This window comes from Hylobates moloch, unplaced genomic scaffold (genome assembly GCF_009828535.3).
Source record: "Hylobates moloch isolate HMO894 unplaced genomic scaffold, HMol_V3 SCAFFOLD_7, whole genome shotgun sequence".
In the NCBI taxonomy this organism is placed as follows: domain Eukaryota; kingdom Metazoa; phylum Chordata; class Mammalia; order Primates; family Hylobatidae; genus Hylobates; species Hylobates moloch.
Genome location: NW_026652282.1, coordinates 72,052,832 through 72,073,048, shown reverse-complemented (window position 1 = coordinate 72,073,048; position 20,217 = coordinate 72,052,832). Strand labels below are relative to the sequence as shown.

The 20,217-nt window shown below is 39.0% G+C and overlaps 1 protein-coding gene across 2 annotated transcripts in view; it reads right to left on the bottom strand.

Moving 5' to 3' along the window:
• Positions 1-20,217, bottom strand: part of KLHL4 (kelch like family member 4) — a 160,120-nt gene that overhangs the window by 26,744 nt on the left and 113,159 nt on the right. For both annotated transcript variants that reach the window (XM_032757247.2, XM_032757246.2), the window contains exons 6-9: positions 17,904-18,090; positions 11,365-11,589; positions 9,897-10,059; positions 7,967-8,179 (exon numbers count right to left, since the gene is read on the bottom strand). In XM_032757247.2, coding sequence (XP_032613138.1) covers positions 7,967-8,179; positions 9,897-10,059; positions 11,365-11,589; positions 17,904-18,090 — 788 coding nt within the window. The remainder of the gene's footprint in view (positions 1-7,966; positions 8,180-9,896; positions 10,060-11,364; positions 11,590-17,903; positions 18,091-20,217) is intronic.

Here is a 20,217-nt window from a genome sequence, read left to right as displayed (position 1 = left end):
GATCCATTGCTGGTGAACTAGTGTGATTTTTTTGGGGGGTGTTGAAGAGCCTTGTTTTGTCATATTACCTGGCAGGGTTGGTTTTCTGGTTCCTTTCCATTTGGGTAGGCTCTGTCAGAGGGAAAGTCTAGGGCTGAAGACTGTTTTTCAGATTTCTTTTGTCCCACAGGATGTTCCCTTGATGTAGTACTATCCCCCTTTTCCTATGGATGTGGCTTCCTGTGAGCTTAACTGCAGTGATTGTTGTCTCTATTCTGGGTCTAGCCACCCAGTAAGTCTATCCAAATTCGGGCTGGTACTGGGGGGTGCCTGCACAGAGTCCTGTGATGTGAACCGTCTATGGGTCTCTCAACATGGATACCAGTGCCTGTTCAAGTGGAGGTGGCGGGCGGTGCAATGGAGTCTGTGAGTATTCTTAGATTTGGTGGTTTAATGCTCTATTTTTGTGCTGGTTGGCCTCCTGCCAGGAGGTGGCACTTTCCAGAAAGCATCAGCTGTGGTGGTATGGAGAGGGACTGGCCGTGGGTGGGGCCCTAAAACTCCCAAGATTGTATGCCCTTTGACTTCTGCTACCAGGGTAAAAAGAAAGGGCCATCAGGTGGGGGTGGGGCTAGGCATGTCTGAGCTCAGACTCTCCTTGGGTGGGTCTTGCTGCAGCTGCTGTGGGGGATTGGGGTGATTCCCAGGTCACCGGAGTTGTGTACCTAGGATGATTATGGCTGCCTCTGCTGAGTCATGCAGGTTGTCAGGGAAGTGGGGGAAAGCCAGCAGTCACAGGTCTCACTTAGCTCCCATGCAAACCAAAGAGCTGGTCTCACTCCCACTATGCTTCTCCCCAACAGCCCCAAGTCTGTTTCCAGGTGGAGGATGAGATGGGCTTGAAAACTTGCCCCAGGCTACCTGCTTCCATGCTGCAAAAGAAAAGGGCTTAGTTCTTCCCCCGCCTGTGGAGTCTGCACACCAGATTTGTGCTCTCCCCCCAGTTCTGGCCAGGAGGCTTCTCACAATGTTCAAATTGTTACAAAGTTCAGCTAAAGATTTCCTCCTCCCTGTGGAGTTTTATCCCCTGCTCCTCTGGCCAGCCTCCAAATGTATCCCTGTGGTACCAGGCAGGAATGGCCTGCTAGGGGACCCAGCAAGCTCACAGGGACTTTCTGCTGCTTCCTCTACCCCTGTATTTCACTCGGCCCTCTAAATTGTCTCAGCTCCAGGTAAAGTTGGAAACTTCTCCTGCAAACAGACCTTCAGCTTCTCCAGTGGGTGTGTTTGGGAGAGGAGGGTATCCCTTTCACACTTCTGCAGTTGGGCCACTCACAGTACTTGGGGTGTCTACGGGGTCCTGCAGGAGCAGTTCGTTTTCTTCAGATGGTCCGTGGGTCCTCTCAGGATTGCTGGTTTGTTCTTGCAGTCCATCTGGAGCTAAAATTCACAATGCGAGTCTCTGCACGCTGCTCTGTCTGGAGCTGCAATCTTCTCCTGCCTCACGTCCACCATGATGATTCCAATTCTGATTTGTGTACATTAATTTTGTAACCTGAAACTTTGCTGAATACATTTACCAGATCTAGGAGTTTCTAGATGAGTCTTTAGGGTTTTCTAGGTATACAATCATGTCATCAGCAAACAGTGACAGTTTGACTTCCTTATTACCATTTGGATGCCCTTTATTTCTTTCTCTTGTCTGATTGCTCTGGCTAGGACTTTCAATACTATGTTGAATAGAAGTTGTGAAAGTGGGCATCATTGTCTTCTTCCAGTTCTCAGGGGGAATGCTTTCAACTTTTCCCTGTTCAGTATTATGTTGGCTGTGGGTTTGTCATCGATGGCTTTCATTACCTTAAGGTATGCCCCTTCTATGCTGATTTTGCTGAGGGTTTTAATGATAAAGGGATGCTGGACTTTGTCAAAGGGTTTTACTGCATTTATTGAGATGATTATGTGATTTTCTAAAAAAATATTTTTATGAGGTGTATCACATTTATTGACTTGTGGATGTTAAACAATCCCTGCATCCCTGGTGTAAAACTAACTTGATCATGGTGTATTATCTTTTTGACATGCTGTTGGATTCTGTTAACTAGTATTGTGTTGAGAATTTTTGCATCTATGTTCATCATGGATATTGGGCTGTAGTTTTCTTTTTTGTTATGTCCTTTCCTGGTTTTGGTATTAGGATGATACTGTGTCTGGAATTGGTGGGTTCCTGGTCTCACTGACTTCAAGAATGCAGCTGCGGACCCTCACGGTGAGTGTTACAGCTCTTAAGGTGGCACATCTGGAGTTTGTTCCTTCTGATGTTCGGATGTGTTTGGAGTTTCTTCCTTCTGGTGGGTTCGTGGTCTCGCTGGCTCAGGAGTGAAGCTGTGGACCTTCACGGTGAGTGTTACGCTCTTAAGGTGGCACGTCTGGAGTTGTTCATTCCTCCCAGTGGGTTTGTGGTCTCGCTGGCTTCAGGAGTGAAGCTGCAGACCTTCGCGGTGAGTGTTACAGCTCATAAAGGCAGTGTGGACACAAAGAGTGAGCAGCAGCAGGATTTATTGCAAAGAGCAAAAGAACAAAGCTTCCATAGTGTGGAAGGGGACCGGAGCGTGTTGCCACTGCTGGCTCGGGCAGCCTGCTTTTATTATCTTATCTGGCCCCACCCACATCCTGCTGATTGGTCCATTTTACGGAGAGCTGAGTGGTCTGTTTTGACAGGGTGCTGATTGGTGCATTTACAATCTCTGAGCTAGACACAAAGGTTCTCCACATCCCCACTAGATTAGTTAGATACAGAGTGTGGACACAAAGGTTCTCCAAGTCCCCTACCAGAGTAGCTAGATACAGAGTGTCGATTGGTGCATTCACAAACCCTGAGCTAGACACAGGGTGCTGATTGGTGTGTTTACAAACCTTGAGGTAGATACAGAGTGCCAATTGGTGTACTTACAATCCCTTAGCTAGACATAAAGGTTCTCCAAGTCCCCACCAGATTCAGGAGCCTACCTGGCTTCACCCAGTGGATCCCGCACCACGGCTGCAGGTGGAGCTGCCTGCCAGTCCCACGCCATGCGCCTGCACTCCTCAGCCCTTGGGTGATCGATGGGACTGGGCACCGTGGAGCAGGGGGCGGTGCTCGTTGGGGAGGCTCAGGCCGCACAGAAGCCCACGGAGGCTGGGGGGAGGCTCAGGCATGGCGAGCTGCAGGTCCCGAGCCCTGCCCCGCGGGAAGGCAGCTAAGGCCCAGCGAGAAATTGAGCACAGCAGCTGCTGGCCCAGGTGCTAAGCCCCTCACTGCCCGGGGCTGGTGGGGCTGGCTGGCCCCTCCGAGTGCAGGGTCTGCTGAGCCCACGCCCACCTGGAACTCACGCTGGCCCACAAGCACCGCATGCAGCCCCGGTTCCCACCCATGCCTCTCCCTCCACACCTCCCTGCAAACTGAGGGAGCTGGCTCTGGCCTTGGCCAGCCCAGAAAGGGGCTTCCACAGTGCAGTGGTGGGCTGAAGGGCTCCTCAAGTGCTGCCAAAGTGAGAGCCCAGGCAGAGGAGGCGCCAAGAGCAAGTGAGGGCTGTGAGGACTGCCAGCACGCTGTCACCTCTCAATACTAGCTTCACAGAATGATTTACAGAGGATTCCCTTTTTCTCTATCTTTTGGAATATTTTTAGTAGCATTGGTACCAATTCTTCTTTGAATGTCACATAAAATTCAGCTGTGATTTCATCTAGACATAGACTTTTTTTGTTGGTAACTTTTTAGTTACTGTTTCAATCTTGCTTCTTATTATTGGTATGTTCAGAGTTTCTATTTCTTCCTGGTTTAATCTAGGATGGTTGTATATTTCTAGGAATTTATCCATCACCTCTAGGTTTTCTAGTTTGTGTGTGTAAAGGTATTCCTAGTAGCCTTGAATGATCTTTTGTATTTCTGAGATATTGGTTGTAATATCTCCCATTTCATTTCTAATTGGGCTTATTTGAATCTTCTCCTTTCTTTTCTTGGTTAATTTCACTAATGGTCTATCCATTTGGTTTATTTTTTTCAAAGAACTAGCTGTGTGTTTTCTCTTTTGTATTTTTTTGTTGTTGTTTCAATTTCATTTAGTTCTGGTCTTTCTTTTCTTCTGCTGGGTTTGTTTGTTGTTTTTTCTCTAGTTCCTTGAGGTGTAACCCTAGATTGTCTATTTGTGCTCTTTCAGACTTTTTGATGTAGGCATTCAATGCTATGAACTTTCCTCTTAGAACCACTTTTCTGTTTCCTAGAGGTTTGGAGAGGTTATATTATTATTATTGTTCAGTTTAAATAATTTTTTATTTCAATCTTCATTTCATTGTGACCCAATGATCATTCAGAAGCATGTTATTTAATTTCCATGTATTTGCACGGTTTTGAGGGTTTCTTCTGGGGTTGATTTCCAATTTTATTGGACTGTGGTCTGACAGAGTACTTGATAAAATTTCAATTTTCTTAAATTTACTGAGATTTGTTTTATGGCTTTTACTGAGACTTGTTTTGCCATATGGTCCATCTTGGAGAATGTTCCATGTGCTTATGAACAGTGCATATTCTGCAGTTGTTGGGTAGAATGTTCTGTAAATATCTAAGTCCATTTGTTCTGGGGTATACTTTAAGTTCATTGGTTCGTGTTGACTTTCTAGACCTGTCTAGTGCTGTGAGTGGAGTATTGAAGTCCCCCACTGTTATTGTGTTGCTGTCTATCTTATGTCTTAGGTCTACTAGTAATTGTTTTGTGAATTTGGGAGCTCCAGTGCTAGGTGCATATATATTTAGGATTGTGATATTTTCCCATTGGACTAGTTCTTTTATCATTACATAAGGTCCCTCTTTGTCTTTTTTAACTGCTGTTGCTTTAAAGTTTGTTTTGTCTGATATAAGAATAGCTACTCCTGCTCATGTTTTTGTGTCCATTTGCATGGACTATCTTTTTTCCACTCCTTTACCTTAAGTTTATTTGAGTCCTTATTTGTCAGGTGAGTCTCTTGAAGACAGCAGATATTAATTAGTGAGTTCTTATCAATTTTGTCATTCTACATCTTTTAAGCGGAGCATTTAGGCCATTTTCCATTCACCGTTACTATTGAGATGTGAGGTACTATTCTATACATTGTGCTACTAATTGCCTGAATACCTTGGTATTTTTTTCACTGCTATTGTTTTATGTGTCCTGTGAGATGTATACTTTAAGGACACTCTATTTTTCTGTATTGTGAGGATTTGTTTCATGATTTAGAGCTCCTTTAAGCAGTTTGTAGTGCTGGCTTCATAGTGGCAAATTCTCTCGGCATTTGTTTGTCTAAAAAAGATTGTATCTTTCCTTCATTTATGAAGCTTAGTTTCACTGGATACAAAATTCTTGACTAATTGTTTTGTTTAAGGAGACTAAAGATAAGGCCTCAATCCCCTCTAGCTTGTAGAGTTTCTACTAAGAAATCTGCTCTTACTCTCACAGGTTTTCCTTTTCGGGTTACCTGGTGCTTTTCCCTCACAGTTCTTAAGATTATTTCCTTTGTTTTGACTGTGCCTAGGTGATGTTTTTTGTGATAATTCCGCAGTTTTTTGAGTTTTGTATATGGTGTCTAGGTCTCTGCAAGGCCAGGAATTTGATTGGGTTAATTTGATACACTTGTCTTCAAGCTCTGACATTCTTTCTTCTACTTGTTTGATTCTATTGCTGAGATTTTCCAGTGCATTTTGCAATTCTCTAAATGTGTCCTTCGTTTCCAGAAGTTGTCATTGTTTTTTATGTTTTCTATTTTATGTATGTGTGTATTTATTTATTTATTTTTTCGATGGAGTCTCGCTCTGTTGCCCAGGCTGGAGTGCAGTGGTGTGATCTCAGCTCACTGCAACCTCTGCCTCCCAGGTTCAAGTGATTCTCCTGCCTCAGACTCCTGAGTGGCTGACATTGAAGGCACCTGCCACTGTGCCAGGCTGATTTTTGTATTTTTAGTACAGAAAGCGTTTTGCCATGTTGGCCAGGCTGGTCTCAAACTCCTGATCTCAGATGATCCTCCCACTTTGGCCTTCCAAAGTGCTGGGATTATAGGCATGAGCCACCATGACTAGCCTGTGACTGCTTTTTATTTATGCTATCTATTTCACTGGAGAATTTTCCATTAATATTCTACATGATTTTATTTATTTATTTATTTATTTATTTATTTGATGTGTTTAAGTTGGACTTCACCTTTCTCCCGTACCTCCTTGATTGGCTTAATAGTTGACCTTCTGAATTCTTTTTCTGGCAATTCAGATACATCATCTTGGCTTGGATCCATTGCTGGTGAGGTACTGCGATCTTTTGGGAGTGTTAAAAAACCTCATTTTGTCATACTACCAGAATTGTTTTTCTGGTTCCTTCTAATTTGGGTAGACTATGTCAGAGGGAAGATCTGGAACTCAAGGGCTGCTGTTCAGATTCTTTTGTCCTATAGGGGTGATCCCTTGATGTGGTGTTCTCCTCTTTCCCCTAGGGATGGGGCTTCCTGAGCACCAAACCGCAGTGATTGCTATTTCTGTTCTGGATCTAGCCACCCAGCAGAGCTACTGGGGTGGGGAGTGTCTGCCATGAGTCCTGTGATGTGATCCATCTTCAGGTCTCTCAGCCATGGATACTAGCACCTACTCTCGTGGAGGTGGCAGGGGAGTGAAGTATGCTCTGAGGGTCCTTGGTTGTATTTTTGTTTAGTATGCTGGTTTTGTGTTGGTTGGCCTCCAGCTAGGAGGTGGCACATTCAAGAGCCCATCAGTTCCGTTTGTATAGGAAGGATACAACTTTGCCTTAGGCTTAGGCAGTGGGCAGGGCCATAGACCTACCAAGAAATTATGACCTTTGTGTTTGGCTACCAGAGCATAAAGAGAAAGACCATCAGGTGGGGGCAGGGTTAGGCATGTCTGAGCTCAGACTTTCCTCGGGTGGGGCTTGCTGCAGCTGCTGTGGGGGATGGGGTGTGGTTTTCAGGCCAATGGAGTTATGTTCCCAGGGGGATTACGGCTATCTCTGCATGGTCACATAGGCCACCAGGAAAGTGGAGGAAAGCTGGCAGCCACAGGCCTCACCCAGCTCCCATGCACCCTGCAGCCAGAAAGGCTGGTCTCACTCCCACTGTACCCTCACTCAACACAACCTAGTTTATTTCAAGGCAGCCAGTGAGCAGGGCTGAGAACCTACCCCAGGCCGTAAGACTCCCAGCTGAGAAAGCAAGCAGGCTCACATTGCTGCGGCTATCCCTGCGCAGCAATCCACCTCCCTCAGAGGGTCTGTGGATTCTCTTGGCTTTCCTCTTAATGTTCCTGCGGTAGTTCTTAGAGCAAAAGTTCACGATATGGTTCTCCACACACTGCTCTGTCTATACGAGTGGGAGCTGCAAGTTAGTCCTGGCTCCTATCTGCCATTTTTTCCCCAATCTCAGTAAACTTATTTTGATTTGAGTCTCCTGAATTGGCTGAGTGATGTAGCTTGGCATAAAATTTATTTGTTTACCACTTTGTCTTATTATTTTATAGTGTGACTATTTAACAATAAGATGGCATATTCTTTTTACATATTTTATGCTAAATCTGAAATGTATATGGAATATTTAAAAAGTATATTTTTAGCCTAAGAGAAAGTGTACAATTGTACAGAAGATAAATCCACTAAAAGGATTAGCATTTATTGGAAGACTACTTTCTGGTTGTTTAAAAATGTAATTAAACACAGTCCGTTAAAAATAAAAATAAAAAAATTAAAATTAAAATTAGCTAAGATCCCATATTTGAAAGAGCCTGGAACAGGAGGGGACTGGAGTCTTAGAGGATCTCAGCTGGGAAAGGACTTGTTCTCCCTAGATTCCCATTGTACTATTTAATTTTCTTACAGTGGGCATAAAAATAAATTGATTTCCATTTAAAAGAAAAAAATCTTTCTGTTTCTAAAAAATTAAATAACCAAATAATTACATACAGAAAGAAATAGAAAAAACTTACCGTTCCACACAGTCAGAAAGCCTGGGGCAATGGTTGGAAGCAGGGGCATCATGCCCCCCTACAACATATAAGAATCCATTGTATGTGGCAACTCCCACACCTCCACGTCTTTTGGACATTGGAGCACACAAACTCCACTTGTTAGTGTGTGGGTCAAAGTATTCCATTGATTTGAGGCAGGAACTTCCATCACGTCCACCAATAGCATATAACCTAGATAAAAAGACAGAACTGTGTGTATGTATATGTGTGTGTATACATATACACACAAAATGCATGCATAGAATGAGAGTGAGAGAACTTTGTACAAAGCTTTTCAAGTTTCTGAAGGGTCTGACTATATATTCTACTCTTACACTATTTTGCAGTGAATAGCAGAAGTCTGTGAATAGATCATTACCTCAGGGCACCTGTTAAAATCTATCCCAACCCAAACCTCCCTTTTTCACTATCTTCATCACAGTCGTTTTAAAATAATTGAATAAAAGATTCCATGGGATATGAGGCACAGAAAAAAAGAGAGAAAGATCAAAGGGATTGGCAGGATAGTTCCAAAGACCAACTCCAACAACTTTACAATTTTAGCAGGGTTCAACTACCTAGGAGCAGAATCCGTTGTTTTTATGTATGACTTTATATTTGCATTAAAAAATTATCACTTAGAATACATTAGCTTAATAAACAACTAAGGAAAGAGGATAGAACCTAGAAACTAGATTTTTTTCCCTAGGAAGTGATATTGGCTATGACATTTCTCCCATACACTTTAAAATGCAATTCTTTTGATAAGTAGTATTTTTAATATAATTTTAAAATTAACATCCATTAATAAAGAAGACAGACATTTATTAATCCATATTCCTATAACTTCCCTTCATGCTGAGTTGTAAACAATAGCAACTCAGCAAAGCACAATTGGTCAAATTTCATGTTTTCATCCTGTTCTGTATTAGGTAGGAGATTACATAACTGAATCACCTGACATTATTCAGGTGCGGCCACAGATAGATTTAGGAGTAGCTTAAGCTCTAAGACACTTTAAAACTGGATCTCCTCTTAACTATGGACATTTCCTATTTATTTCTATGCCAGGTTCTAAAAACAATGCGTTGACATTTCGACTGAGACCATATCTGTGATAATGTATTGGCTTCATGCATAGTCAATATAAACACACAAGGCTGTCTCTGGCAACTGACCCAACCTATTGTCTGAAACTTGCATGATTCATGACCCTCTTATATGCTGGTCATTGTCTCCAAAGTTCCCTTGTCAGAAAGCACATAATACCTGGTAACAATTCAAGCTCTTAGAAACTTCTAACATCATCATGTTTTAGTATAATATCTTGGAAGTGATAGGCAAGTGACAGGAAGAGGTAAATATTCAGGAAGGGTGAGACTAGGTAGGATTCTATATTTAGGAACCCTGAACACTCAGGAGAGGTATTGTTGAAAGAATAAAAGAATCACCTTGTTATATCTATAGACAGACTAAAGTTTTGATAAAAATAAATCATAATGTAAAAAAGTAGTAACTTCTTGAGGGTAAAATTAGAACTGGCTTGCCTATAAAAGCGTTTCTCAAATTTAGTGTGCACAGAAGTCACCTGAGGATCCTGTTAAAATTAAGATTCTGATTCAGGACATCTAGGGCGGGGCTAGGATTCAGCATTTCTAAATACGAAAGGTGGATGCTGCTGGTCCCAGGACCACACCTTGATTAGCAAAGGCATACAGAATATTTAATCAAGTATTTATTTTAGACAAGTATTTTCAGTCCTAATGGAGAGTTCCAATGAAGACCTTTTATTATTGATAACAAGTACATCCAGGTTATTTGGAATGCTAATTGATTGATGGATCACATCACTAAAGTTCTGTACTATATGACCTGGAAGCAATGAGCATGTGTGTTTCAACTTACTCACTTGTTGTTTAATGCAACAACACCAACTGTGCTTCTAGGAGTTGACATATTGGCTACGTAATTCCACTGTCGTCCCTCAGGGTCCCATCTTTCTACAGTATTTAGATAGCTCCATCCATCATGACCACCTACAGCATACATTGGTCCTTCAAGAGTGGCTACACCTAAAAAAATTAAAATAATATGTGGGTTCACCTAGGTATGCCACACACTGAATATTGTTTCATTTTGCAAGCAATTAACTGCTTAAATTTGTTTATTTTGCTTATTAAACGATTTTGCATACATATGAATAGTTTACTGACTCTGTTGTAAAGCTAAGTATGGTTTTCTAACCCTATGAAACTTTCAGTTTCAGTTACTATATCATAGAAGGGTATTATTGTTGTAACACTGAAGTCAAAAGAGGCAGTAGAATGCACCATTTCTAGATACGTAATTTTAAAAGCTGGCTTTTTCTGGCAAAATTTCAATATTGTTTGTTGATGTAACATGTAGATACAATATGATGTTGATTCTTAGATAAACCTTAGAATTATAGGCTGACTGTAGTAGGTCTTTAGAACCTCTAGTGTTTAATATAGGGATAAAAAGATTCCTGTGAGCTAACTTACTAGACAGAGCTTTTTAATGTTTAGTTAGAAGTTTGTTCTTTCAAATATTATGAATGGCCCATTTCTGCTTCGCATCTGCTTTGATAATTTACATAATTTTTTCCCCACCTTCACTATCCCAATCAACCTCTCAGTGGTATATCATCATCAACTCTCCTACCTATTTGCTAATATCAATTATATTGAAAAATAAGCTTGCTCTGATTTCTCTGCAGGACCTTTCTAAGCTATGTCTAGGAATAACACTGACATAACTAAACTGAATAATTATGTAGTGTATTATTTGGCAGAGTCAATTTATCAGGATAATTGGGGCAAGCAATACCATTCCTGGATCTGCCACTTTTTAGCTCTATAAAAATCAGATAAAAAAAAAAAGGAAATTTTTCTGTTGTTCAGCCAACTCTTATGATATTGCAAAAATATGGAGCCTAGTATAAAGAACGAGGTATCCTGACAAATATTCAGGAGAATCAAAGTTCTCCACTATGGGCACATGATTTATCTAACCAGAAACACAATCCCTCGCAATAGTCAAGTACTTTCCTCTCTAAATTGAGCTCAGAAGAAAACTCCTTGTTGTAGTCGTATATTATTTTATAATAAATCCCTTTGAAAAGTTGTTATCCTTTTTAGAATGAAACCCCTTTAAAATACTGGTGGAAGGGAATCAGGAGTAACCTACGACAACAACAAATGTCTCACAGGCTTTTATCATTTCCTTAAGTTTTTCATCATTTTGGAGACATTTTCACTAAGGATTTGGCTAAATCCCAATAATGTGCTGCTAGATTTAATTTTTAAAAACTCTACTTACTATACATTCTTGGAAAATACATTACGTTAAGCTCTTACCTAAGCCGTGCCGATGTGTTGACATGGGAGGCATCACAGTCCAGATTTTGCCAACTGGATTAAAACATTCCACTGTATTCAAAGTTTTTAAACCGTCTCTTCCTCCCACGACATAGAGCTTATTATCAATAACTGCAACTCCAAATTGAAGCCTACGGCCATTCATGGTGCCAATATGTAGCCAACTGTTGGTCCTGAGGTCATATTTTTCAATAGTAGTAGTACCTGACAAAGGGATATTGAACAACGGTAAAATCTACTTTTATTGAAATTCTGAATTGGTATTATTTACATTATAATTATGTACCCATAACTTACAGCACAGTATCAGTGATTACAATTCAAATTAAGTAAGTAGCTCAGGTAATTCTACAATCTGGAGATAAAGCAAAGGATAATCTTTTACCACTTTTGGACCCAAATAGAAGAGTCAAAATAAAATGTTTTATGTAATATGTTTGGTTTATACCCTTATAACGCTAGCTTTGGCTATACTATTCTACTGGTAGTATCAACACAAGTGTCAAATGACATAATTTACAACAAAATACCTTGGATTCTAGTATTGAATGTTTGCACATCCGTTACAGATTTAATTACTTATGACCTTTCAATATATTAATTTATGCTTTTTAAATTTGTTTTGGGTGTGTGTGTTTGTGTGTGTGTGTTTGTGTGTATGTGTGGGTGTGTGTGTTTATTTAAAAGACACGTAACTAAAGGACCAGGAATGAAAATTATTTTTAAATGGGCCTTTAGCTGGGTGTGGTGGCATGCACCTGTAGTCTCAGCTACTTGGGAGGCTGGGGTCAGAAGACCACTTCAGCCCAAGAGGCGGAGGCTGCAGTGGGCCAAGATCACGCCAGCCTGGGTGACAGAGTGAGACTCTGTCTATATAAATAAATAAATAAATAAAATTTAAAAAATGTTAAATGGGCCTTTGGTGTTGATTCACATAATGTTCCATGATGGTAATGATACAAGAGGTAGGGAGAAATTATTTATGCAGATAGTGAGGCAAAAGAGTCCTTGGTGGAATTACCTTTCTAATCAAAAGCAGCCCCCCAAATCATTTATTTTCTAACAAAGAACAGCCTGAAAAATCAAGCTGCAGACATAGATAAGCAAGCTGGAAGCTTGCACAGGGGAAAGCCGGCAGCTGCACCGATAGGAAAGGGCTACCTTGGGGGCAGGCATTTCCAACATGGAGGCTTCATCTTCCCTTTTTTTGTCACCACGTGTACAGTAAGAAAGAAACGGGTAACATGGCCAGTTTAGACAGAAAACCCACCTGCATAATAAAAGATTGGTGTGGGGGCTGCCAGAGATTCGTGCCCTATGCAAAGGCACACATGGTCCTAACCAGTCTTTTGCGCCCTATGTAGAACAGGCACCATCTCCTCACCAGCTCATCTATAAAACCCCCTGCATTTCACCACAGATCTGGAAACCCATTTTTCCAGGACCCTTCTCTGTAGCGGAGAGCTATTCTCTTTCTTTTGCCTGTTAAATTTCTGCTCTTAATCTCACTCTTTGTGTGTCCATGTCTTTGATTTCTGTGGCCATGAGACAACGGACCTCAGGTGTTACCCCAGACAATGAACCTGCTTCAGTAGCACAAAATATTACAGTTGAGAATATAGAATTACAAGGTATTACTTTCTTTAAGTGTTAATATAATTGTATTTTCTATTCAATTACTAATGTACAAAGTTTACTGCCATAGTATACTGTCACTATTGACAAAGTAAACTATCACTACTGTCATAATGAATTGTCACTTCAGTAGGCAATGCTTCTTACCATTCATTCATAATAGTTGTTGCTATTTTTTAGTAAAAGCTGATTTTGCACAACAGGGAAACTTCTGAATAATAACCAGGATGGAAAATAATAGAATTATTTTTTTACATCTATAGTATATCTAATAGAGTTTGTGGCAGGTTTAAAAAATTTCATCCCAATTACACAAAGTCAACCACAGTAATAAGCAAATAAGCAAAAATACTTTCCAGTTGCTCCTTTACTGGGACATTTGTGAAGAAAATGCAGTCCATTAGTTATAATGAAGATGTAGTTAACATTTGAAGCATACCATACCCATTGGCAGTTATAGGGCAATGGAATGGGGTCATATCCTGTCAAAATTGAAGCAGAGTGTATATTAAATATATAGCTGCTCCTTGATTAGATTGAATTAGTGGAAACAGTGTTTCCTTCCTCTAAGTTTAAATATTTTCTGGTGAATAATGCACTGCAAGTATTTGTGTTCCAAGATTTTGGATTTTCTAACACAAACTTGTAAATACACAGGGACTCATTTACTCTTTCTCTTTCATTATTGCCTCCTTCACTGATAACGTGGATTTGACTGAATACCGATTTATACATTAGCAATCACTCTACTGACTATATTTCCTGCTAAGAGGTCAAATTACAACACCTATCAAAATACCTTTTCTACACTAAATATCTTTGGATGGTAATGTTAAAACTGAAATAATTAGAAACTCACACCTACTTTTATTCTATGATTAACCAGTCAGTTTTCTCTGAATGTTTTCCACTTCCTTCCATTTCCTCATCCCAAACTTCCTACATCTATATTCTTATCTGCTTGTTCTAATTTTAACTTTTAGTTCTCTTTGTGTTAGTGGAATTTACCGATGACCTAATTTAGATTAGGAAATAAAAGCTAGTCTGCACTCATTGTTATGATTATGAAGATATGAATGGTGGGGTAATTAGAAAATTGTACAAATGTACATTAGTCAGCTGTATGTAGAAGATTTACACTGAGAGATGTAGGTGTGTGATTCATGCCAGGTTAAACTTTTCAAGGCATTAGATTCAATAAAGATAAAATGATCCCATAACTTTTGACTGCAACATGAGCATTTATGACTAGTAGTTCTACATACTGAATTCTGAAGACTTCTGAACCAGCCCCTTTGTCTACCCACACCAATCCTTCAACTAATCAAAACGTATATTCTCTAGCTGCTTTACTAGGGCACCTCTATATTAGATGGAAAAACATAAATTCAATTTTTTTACTATCTTTTGCTTTAAAATTTTTCTGTATAAATAACTGTCTGCCCCAGAATGTTTGATCTATTGATTCTCAATTCATTTCTAAGCTCTTACCCAATCTTCGTTCATAATCTATTCAAGAGTGAACAAAACCTGTCAAACTTATCAGTGTTGCTGAGAACACTGTAGTTTCTGCAGTAGTGAATATATCCGATGTAATGATTTCCTCCATTTACTTTACAAATGTTCCAAAAGTGACAATATTAGCCTTTACCTGGTCTCCTGCCATATGCTTTACTCAGAATTTATTTTTTAAACAAATAAAAATTTACAAAATACTATGTATGTACAAGACATCCAAAGTTTACTAATTGACAATTTAACAATTTTGACTCTATGATTATACTTAGCACTTTCTAATGATTCTTTCAAATACATTGTAGGAGTTATAGTTAGCCCCAGCCATTTGTGTGATATCTATATTTAACAGCAATTCTGAGCTTGTTATATGAATCAGAGAGGAAATTAGAGATTGAGGAAGCACTGTATTTCCTAAACATCAAAATATAAAAGTTAAATTTTAAAAAGTTTTTAAATTTCAATAGTGTTGGGGGTACAGGTCATTTTAGGTTACATGGATAAGTTCTTTAGTGGTGATTTCTGAGAATTCAGTGCATCCATCACTCAAGCAGTGTACACTGTACTCAATATATAGTCAAAAACATCTTTTAAAAATAACTGAAACAACACACTATAAGCAAAGGCATATGTATAGAAATTAATGTTTATACTTTTGTGAAAATATGTAAAGTAGTACATTTTTCAATGTCAAACTGCTTTATACAGATAAATGCTGCTCATTTAATGTTTTTGTTACACTTCTTAGGTTTTTTTTTCTTTCTTTTTCTCTTTTTTCTTTTTTTCTGTTACTACGTGTTTACCCTGGTTATCCAATAGATTCTAAAACCCCCAAAGAGTTTTGTTGTTGTTCTTTTGTCTGTAGTAGTGGCAGTGTAGAAAAAGGAACATCGTGTTTGAATAAGAATTTCATCTCCAGCCTTTCTTAATGATTGTCCCTTGGTTGGCTATCTAAACTTAAGATGTGCAAAGGAGCGGTAACATTATTGTAACATTATTCTGAAGATTAGAAACGATGTTTGCAAACTGCCAAAGATTAAGCAATCAAAAATGTAAGGTTTTACTATTCTTTTAATGGTCTGCAACGTCCCGTGAGCCTTTTATAGCGTCTCCGTATACCAGGAATTCAAAGTGTCTCATGCCTTCATTTACTTCCATCACAAACTTTGGTAATAGAGTCCAGAGATTATAGGTTCATATTTCACACATTTTTAGAGACTGATAAGGAGTTATAGATACTTATAAACATTTGTTGTAATACATTCCTTTATGGTAACAATAATTTAACCAAGATGAGCCTGAATAAAATGCCAAGAATAAAAAATAAAAAACAAACACAAAAACCAAACAAACACAAAGTTTTCCATTTCTCACAATGCAAATTAGGCTTTTTTCAGAGTCAGAAATGAAAGATAACTGCACTTGTATTTTTTTATTTAGTACTCTTGTAATTTGAATACCAAACAAGAAACCTTCTAATATGCTATTAATATTTAATTTAGTCAACAAAATTCAATAAAACCTCAAGTTGCCAGACTGGTAATTAATTATAGGATCTCATTGTCCTATAAAACCTATCTTGTGACATTATTGTTACAAAATACAAAAACATTGTTATTTGTTATTTCCTGAAGAACATCAGTTCTTGAAGTAACCCTACAAATCTGCAAATAATTGCATTTGCAATCTCTTGTTTTATGGGCTTATGATTAATAAGCATTGTTACTATGTAGTCTTCCAATTTTCAATTACATATATCAAAGAAAATAATGTGATTCCAGTAGGACTTCAAACCAAGTTTTTAAACTTTTTTTTTTTTCTATCCCCTTTCCTTTCCTCATTTCCTGTCACCCCCCAGTTTCAAGATGTAGCTCTGAGATAAACTTTACATCCTTGGAATGTTTTCTTTCCTCCACTCCCTTTCTTATCCCATTCTATGCTCCCATGCCTTATGCACATTGGTTACCTAGATGCTTGATAAACACACACCATACTCACTCATCTGGTCAAATATTTCCTGAGAAGGTTCAGGGGCCAGATGCTGATACAGACAAGACACCTCTGACCATGATGGCACCAGCCCCTTTACCAGATGGAACGATAAATAATTCAACACAAGCCATTGAAGTGGGTCACAACACCTGACACTTCCTAGCCACCCTGCCTATTCTGCATTCCAAACTCTCTCCTTAAAACCCCCACATTCCCTCTACAAATGGAAGAGTAGACATTTTTGGAAAGAATTCCACCCACTCCTCTCCTTACTAGCATGGAAAAGAAAATCTTGCTTTCTTTTTGTCGCACCTCACTCTTGTTATTATGGCTTCTTTCTACAAGTGGCCAGCAGCCAGACCTTCTGCCAGCCACAGTCTCTTCCTTTCTGATTAATATGTGAAAGGAAAATAAGTCTTGGGACCCCCAAATCACTGAGCCCAAAGGAAAAGTCAAGCTGGGAATTGTGTCAGGCAAACCTTTCCTCCCTTTTTATTCCTAAATAAGAAAAATACTGAGATTTTTTTTTCTTAAAAAGCTACATACATCCCTCACAATTTGCCCACAAGGAAATTCCTTGTGGGTCTCCAGATGCTTACCCTTAAACAGTTACGTTGAGTTTCACAATGGCAATGTAAATTGACAGCTTATTTTCACAGGTGCAGGACAAAGGAATGACAGAACTCAATGTCATCCCTCTGTTCACCTGAGACAAATATGCATCTGATTGCTTCCTCTGCTTTATTGTTCATGAAAAAAGTGCATATTCTCTAAGCCAGACTAAGGCATAAGTGACTATTCTTGTACCTCCCGCACATGTAAATTGTGTATTAAATGAAAAGCTAATCGGATACTCAAAAAAAATGCAACCATCTGTCTCTTACCTACTTATGACCTAGAGGGCCCCCACTTTGAGTTGTCTTGCATTTCTGGACAGAACCAATGTATACCTTACATATATTGATTGATGTCTGATATCTCCCTAAAATGTATAAAACCCTGGGGTTAAGCATGGACGCATTCTTAACCTTGTCAAAATAAACTTTGTAAATTAATTGAGACCTGTCTCACATACTTTTGGGTTCACAAACATTAAATAAGTTTTCCTTGAAAAGATATAATATGGCAAAGTAAATATTCAAATCTTAAAACAGCTTCTGTAAAGTAAAAGTGCCTATTAAGAGTTCAACACTAATTGAAAGGTTATGTCTCATAAGGTAAGTAGAAAAATGAGGTCACAAAATCATATAATGCACCCTATTTATGAAAATTCACTTTAGGTGCACTCATTTAACATGGCTTTAATATCACCCTTATAAGTTGGAGGCTGTTAAGAATGTATCTTTTTTGAATGAAGACACTCAAGTTATTTTTACCTTTCATAGCATCCATGCCTCCTACAGCATAAAGTGCCCCCACAGTTGATTTTCTAGGCTTTGTCCGAGGGCTTTGCATCATGGATCTTCTCTCAGGCAAAAGATGATACTTCATAGCTTCCATCAGGAGCTTCTGACACTCAAGATCACCAGTAAACATGGAACTGGTTTCAAGATCTGCCAGTAACTGAAAAGGAGTGATGCATGGCATATGAATGGAGAGTTCACCATTAGAAAGAACATATTTGTATTTATATAATTTTGGAGGCTGGGCGCAGTGGTGTACACCTGAAATTCCATCACTTTGGGAGGCCAAGGTGTGTAGAACGCTGGAGCTCAGGAGTTTGAGACCAGCATGGGAAACAGGGCAAAACCTTGTCTCTACAAAAAAATACAAAAATTAGCCAGTTGTGGTTCCATATGCCTGTAATCCCAGCTACTTGTAGGCTAAGGTGGGTTGATCGTTTGAGCCCAGGAGGTAGAGGCAGAGAAAACTTGAGCTAACCGAAATGTAGAAGTTTGGTTATTTAATGCTTTTTGTTATTTAGTAAGATTTTTATTTTCACTTATCAAGAAAATAACTAAAAATCTGCTGGTAGTAGCTAATGATCTCTGCATATTTATTTAATTGACACATTATTCATCTTTTGAATATGTACACATATAGTTTAAAGGAGCAAACGTCAAAAATCACTCATAGAAAGTATTGCTGAAAGCAGTCAAAAAGAACGGCTCTGTCTGCACAAGCAAGAATATACTAGTCTACTGCATGCGGCTAATACAAGTAGCAATCTTTTTGGTGGATTTGGGGTAGTTGTGTTGGTAGTGGTGGTCATGCAAACATGCTCAGTTAAAATAATAACAGACATGGTGGATGGTATCTTTATCATCTGATCACTTCTGCAGAGTATTCTGAAAGCAGGTGCTTTTTAACTGAGTTGAGATACATGCCTTAGTAACTAGTCAGCATATTAACAAAAATAGATGATCAATTCTTTTTAACTATCATTACCTGGCAGACAGTGACCTTATTTAACACTGATAAAAGTGAGGTAAAGTATTTTTCATGAGATGAGTTGGAGAGAATTCAAGAGTATATTTCAGAATGTTGTCAAGAGTCATCTTAGATTGGTTCTCTTGGAGTTTTGGGTCCACAGTATCATGGGACATTGAGAGGAATAGTGAGCAGGTTGCTGGAATAGAAGAGGTAATCTTATTAAATTAAACTTATCTGAATTTTCCTGCTCTTCATGTGTTAATTTCAGTTCTGTTTTCACTCCACCTGTGATATTTGATGGATCTTTATTTTGACTTGCCTCATGAGAGCCCAGGCATTTGCTTAATGCATATGCTTTCAGAAATAGGTCTAAAAACTAGGCTATGTATTTTTCCCTAAAAATACTCTTCAGAGATTCATCCTTTTTATATATTTCATTTCTAAAATATTTGTAAGGTCACCTTTTAAATTCTTTTGGAAAGCCTGTATTTGCATGACATTGCCTATCACTACCATGATCAGGAAAAGTTCACACAGTCCATATTCTAGGTCTAAGGCATGCTCAGAGGTGGGCTACCACAGTACTGTTGGTTGTACATTTGGGATAGAAATTTCCCTCCATTCCAACAAAATAACAGAAGTTCAAACTAAGAAGTTCACTTTGCTGAAAGTGTCTTATAGACTTAAGGCTCTGCAAAGACACCGGCCTCTGATCTTACACCAGTGCATCTTAAGTTTTTTATGCCTAAAATCACAAGGAGAAATTGTTAATACACAGATTCTTCAGCCTGTTTCCCTGAAATTGGTTAACTGGGTCTGCAGTGGAGCATGAGAAATTGTGTTTTTAACAAGTTCACAGGCCCAGGAACATTTTGAAAGGCAGTCTGAGAATCTCATATGTCATAGAACTTTTCTTGAGAATAATACACATAAGTGTACACGTTCACCCAAACATAAAATGTCCATAGATTCTAAAGATCATCTGTCAATCCAAAGATTTAGAACCTTGGATCTAAAATTACATATATATTTATTATTTCTGTTTTTGGCATTACTATTGCCTTGCTCTTTGGATAAATTTGCTATAACCAGAAGGGTAATCAATGTTCTTTCATTGCATATGGATAGATTCTTAAGAGCATGCATATAGTTCTATGGAATTTAATTAACAGCTGGAAGTTTTAAAAAATGTGGAAAAATCATCTGGGCACAGTGGCTCACGCCTGTAATCCCAGCACTTTGGGAGGCTGAGGCAGGTGGATCACAAGGTCAGGAGATCGAGACCATCCTGGCCAACATGGTGAAACCCCATCTTTA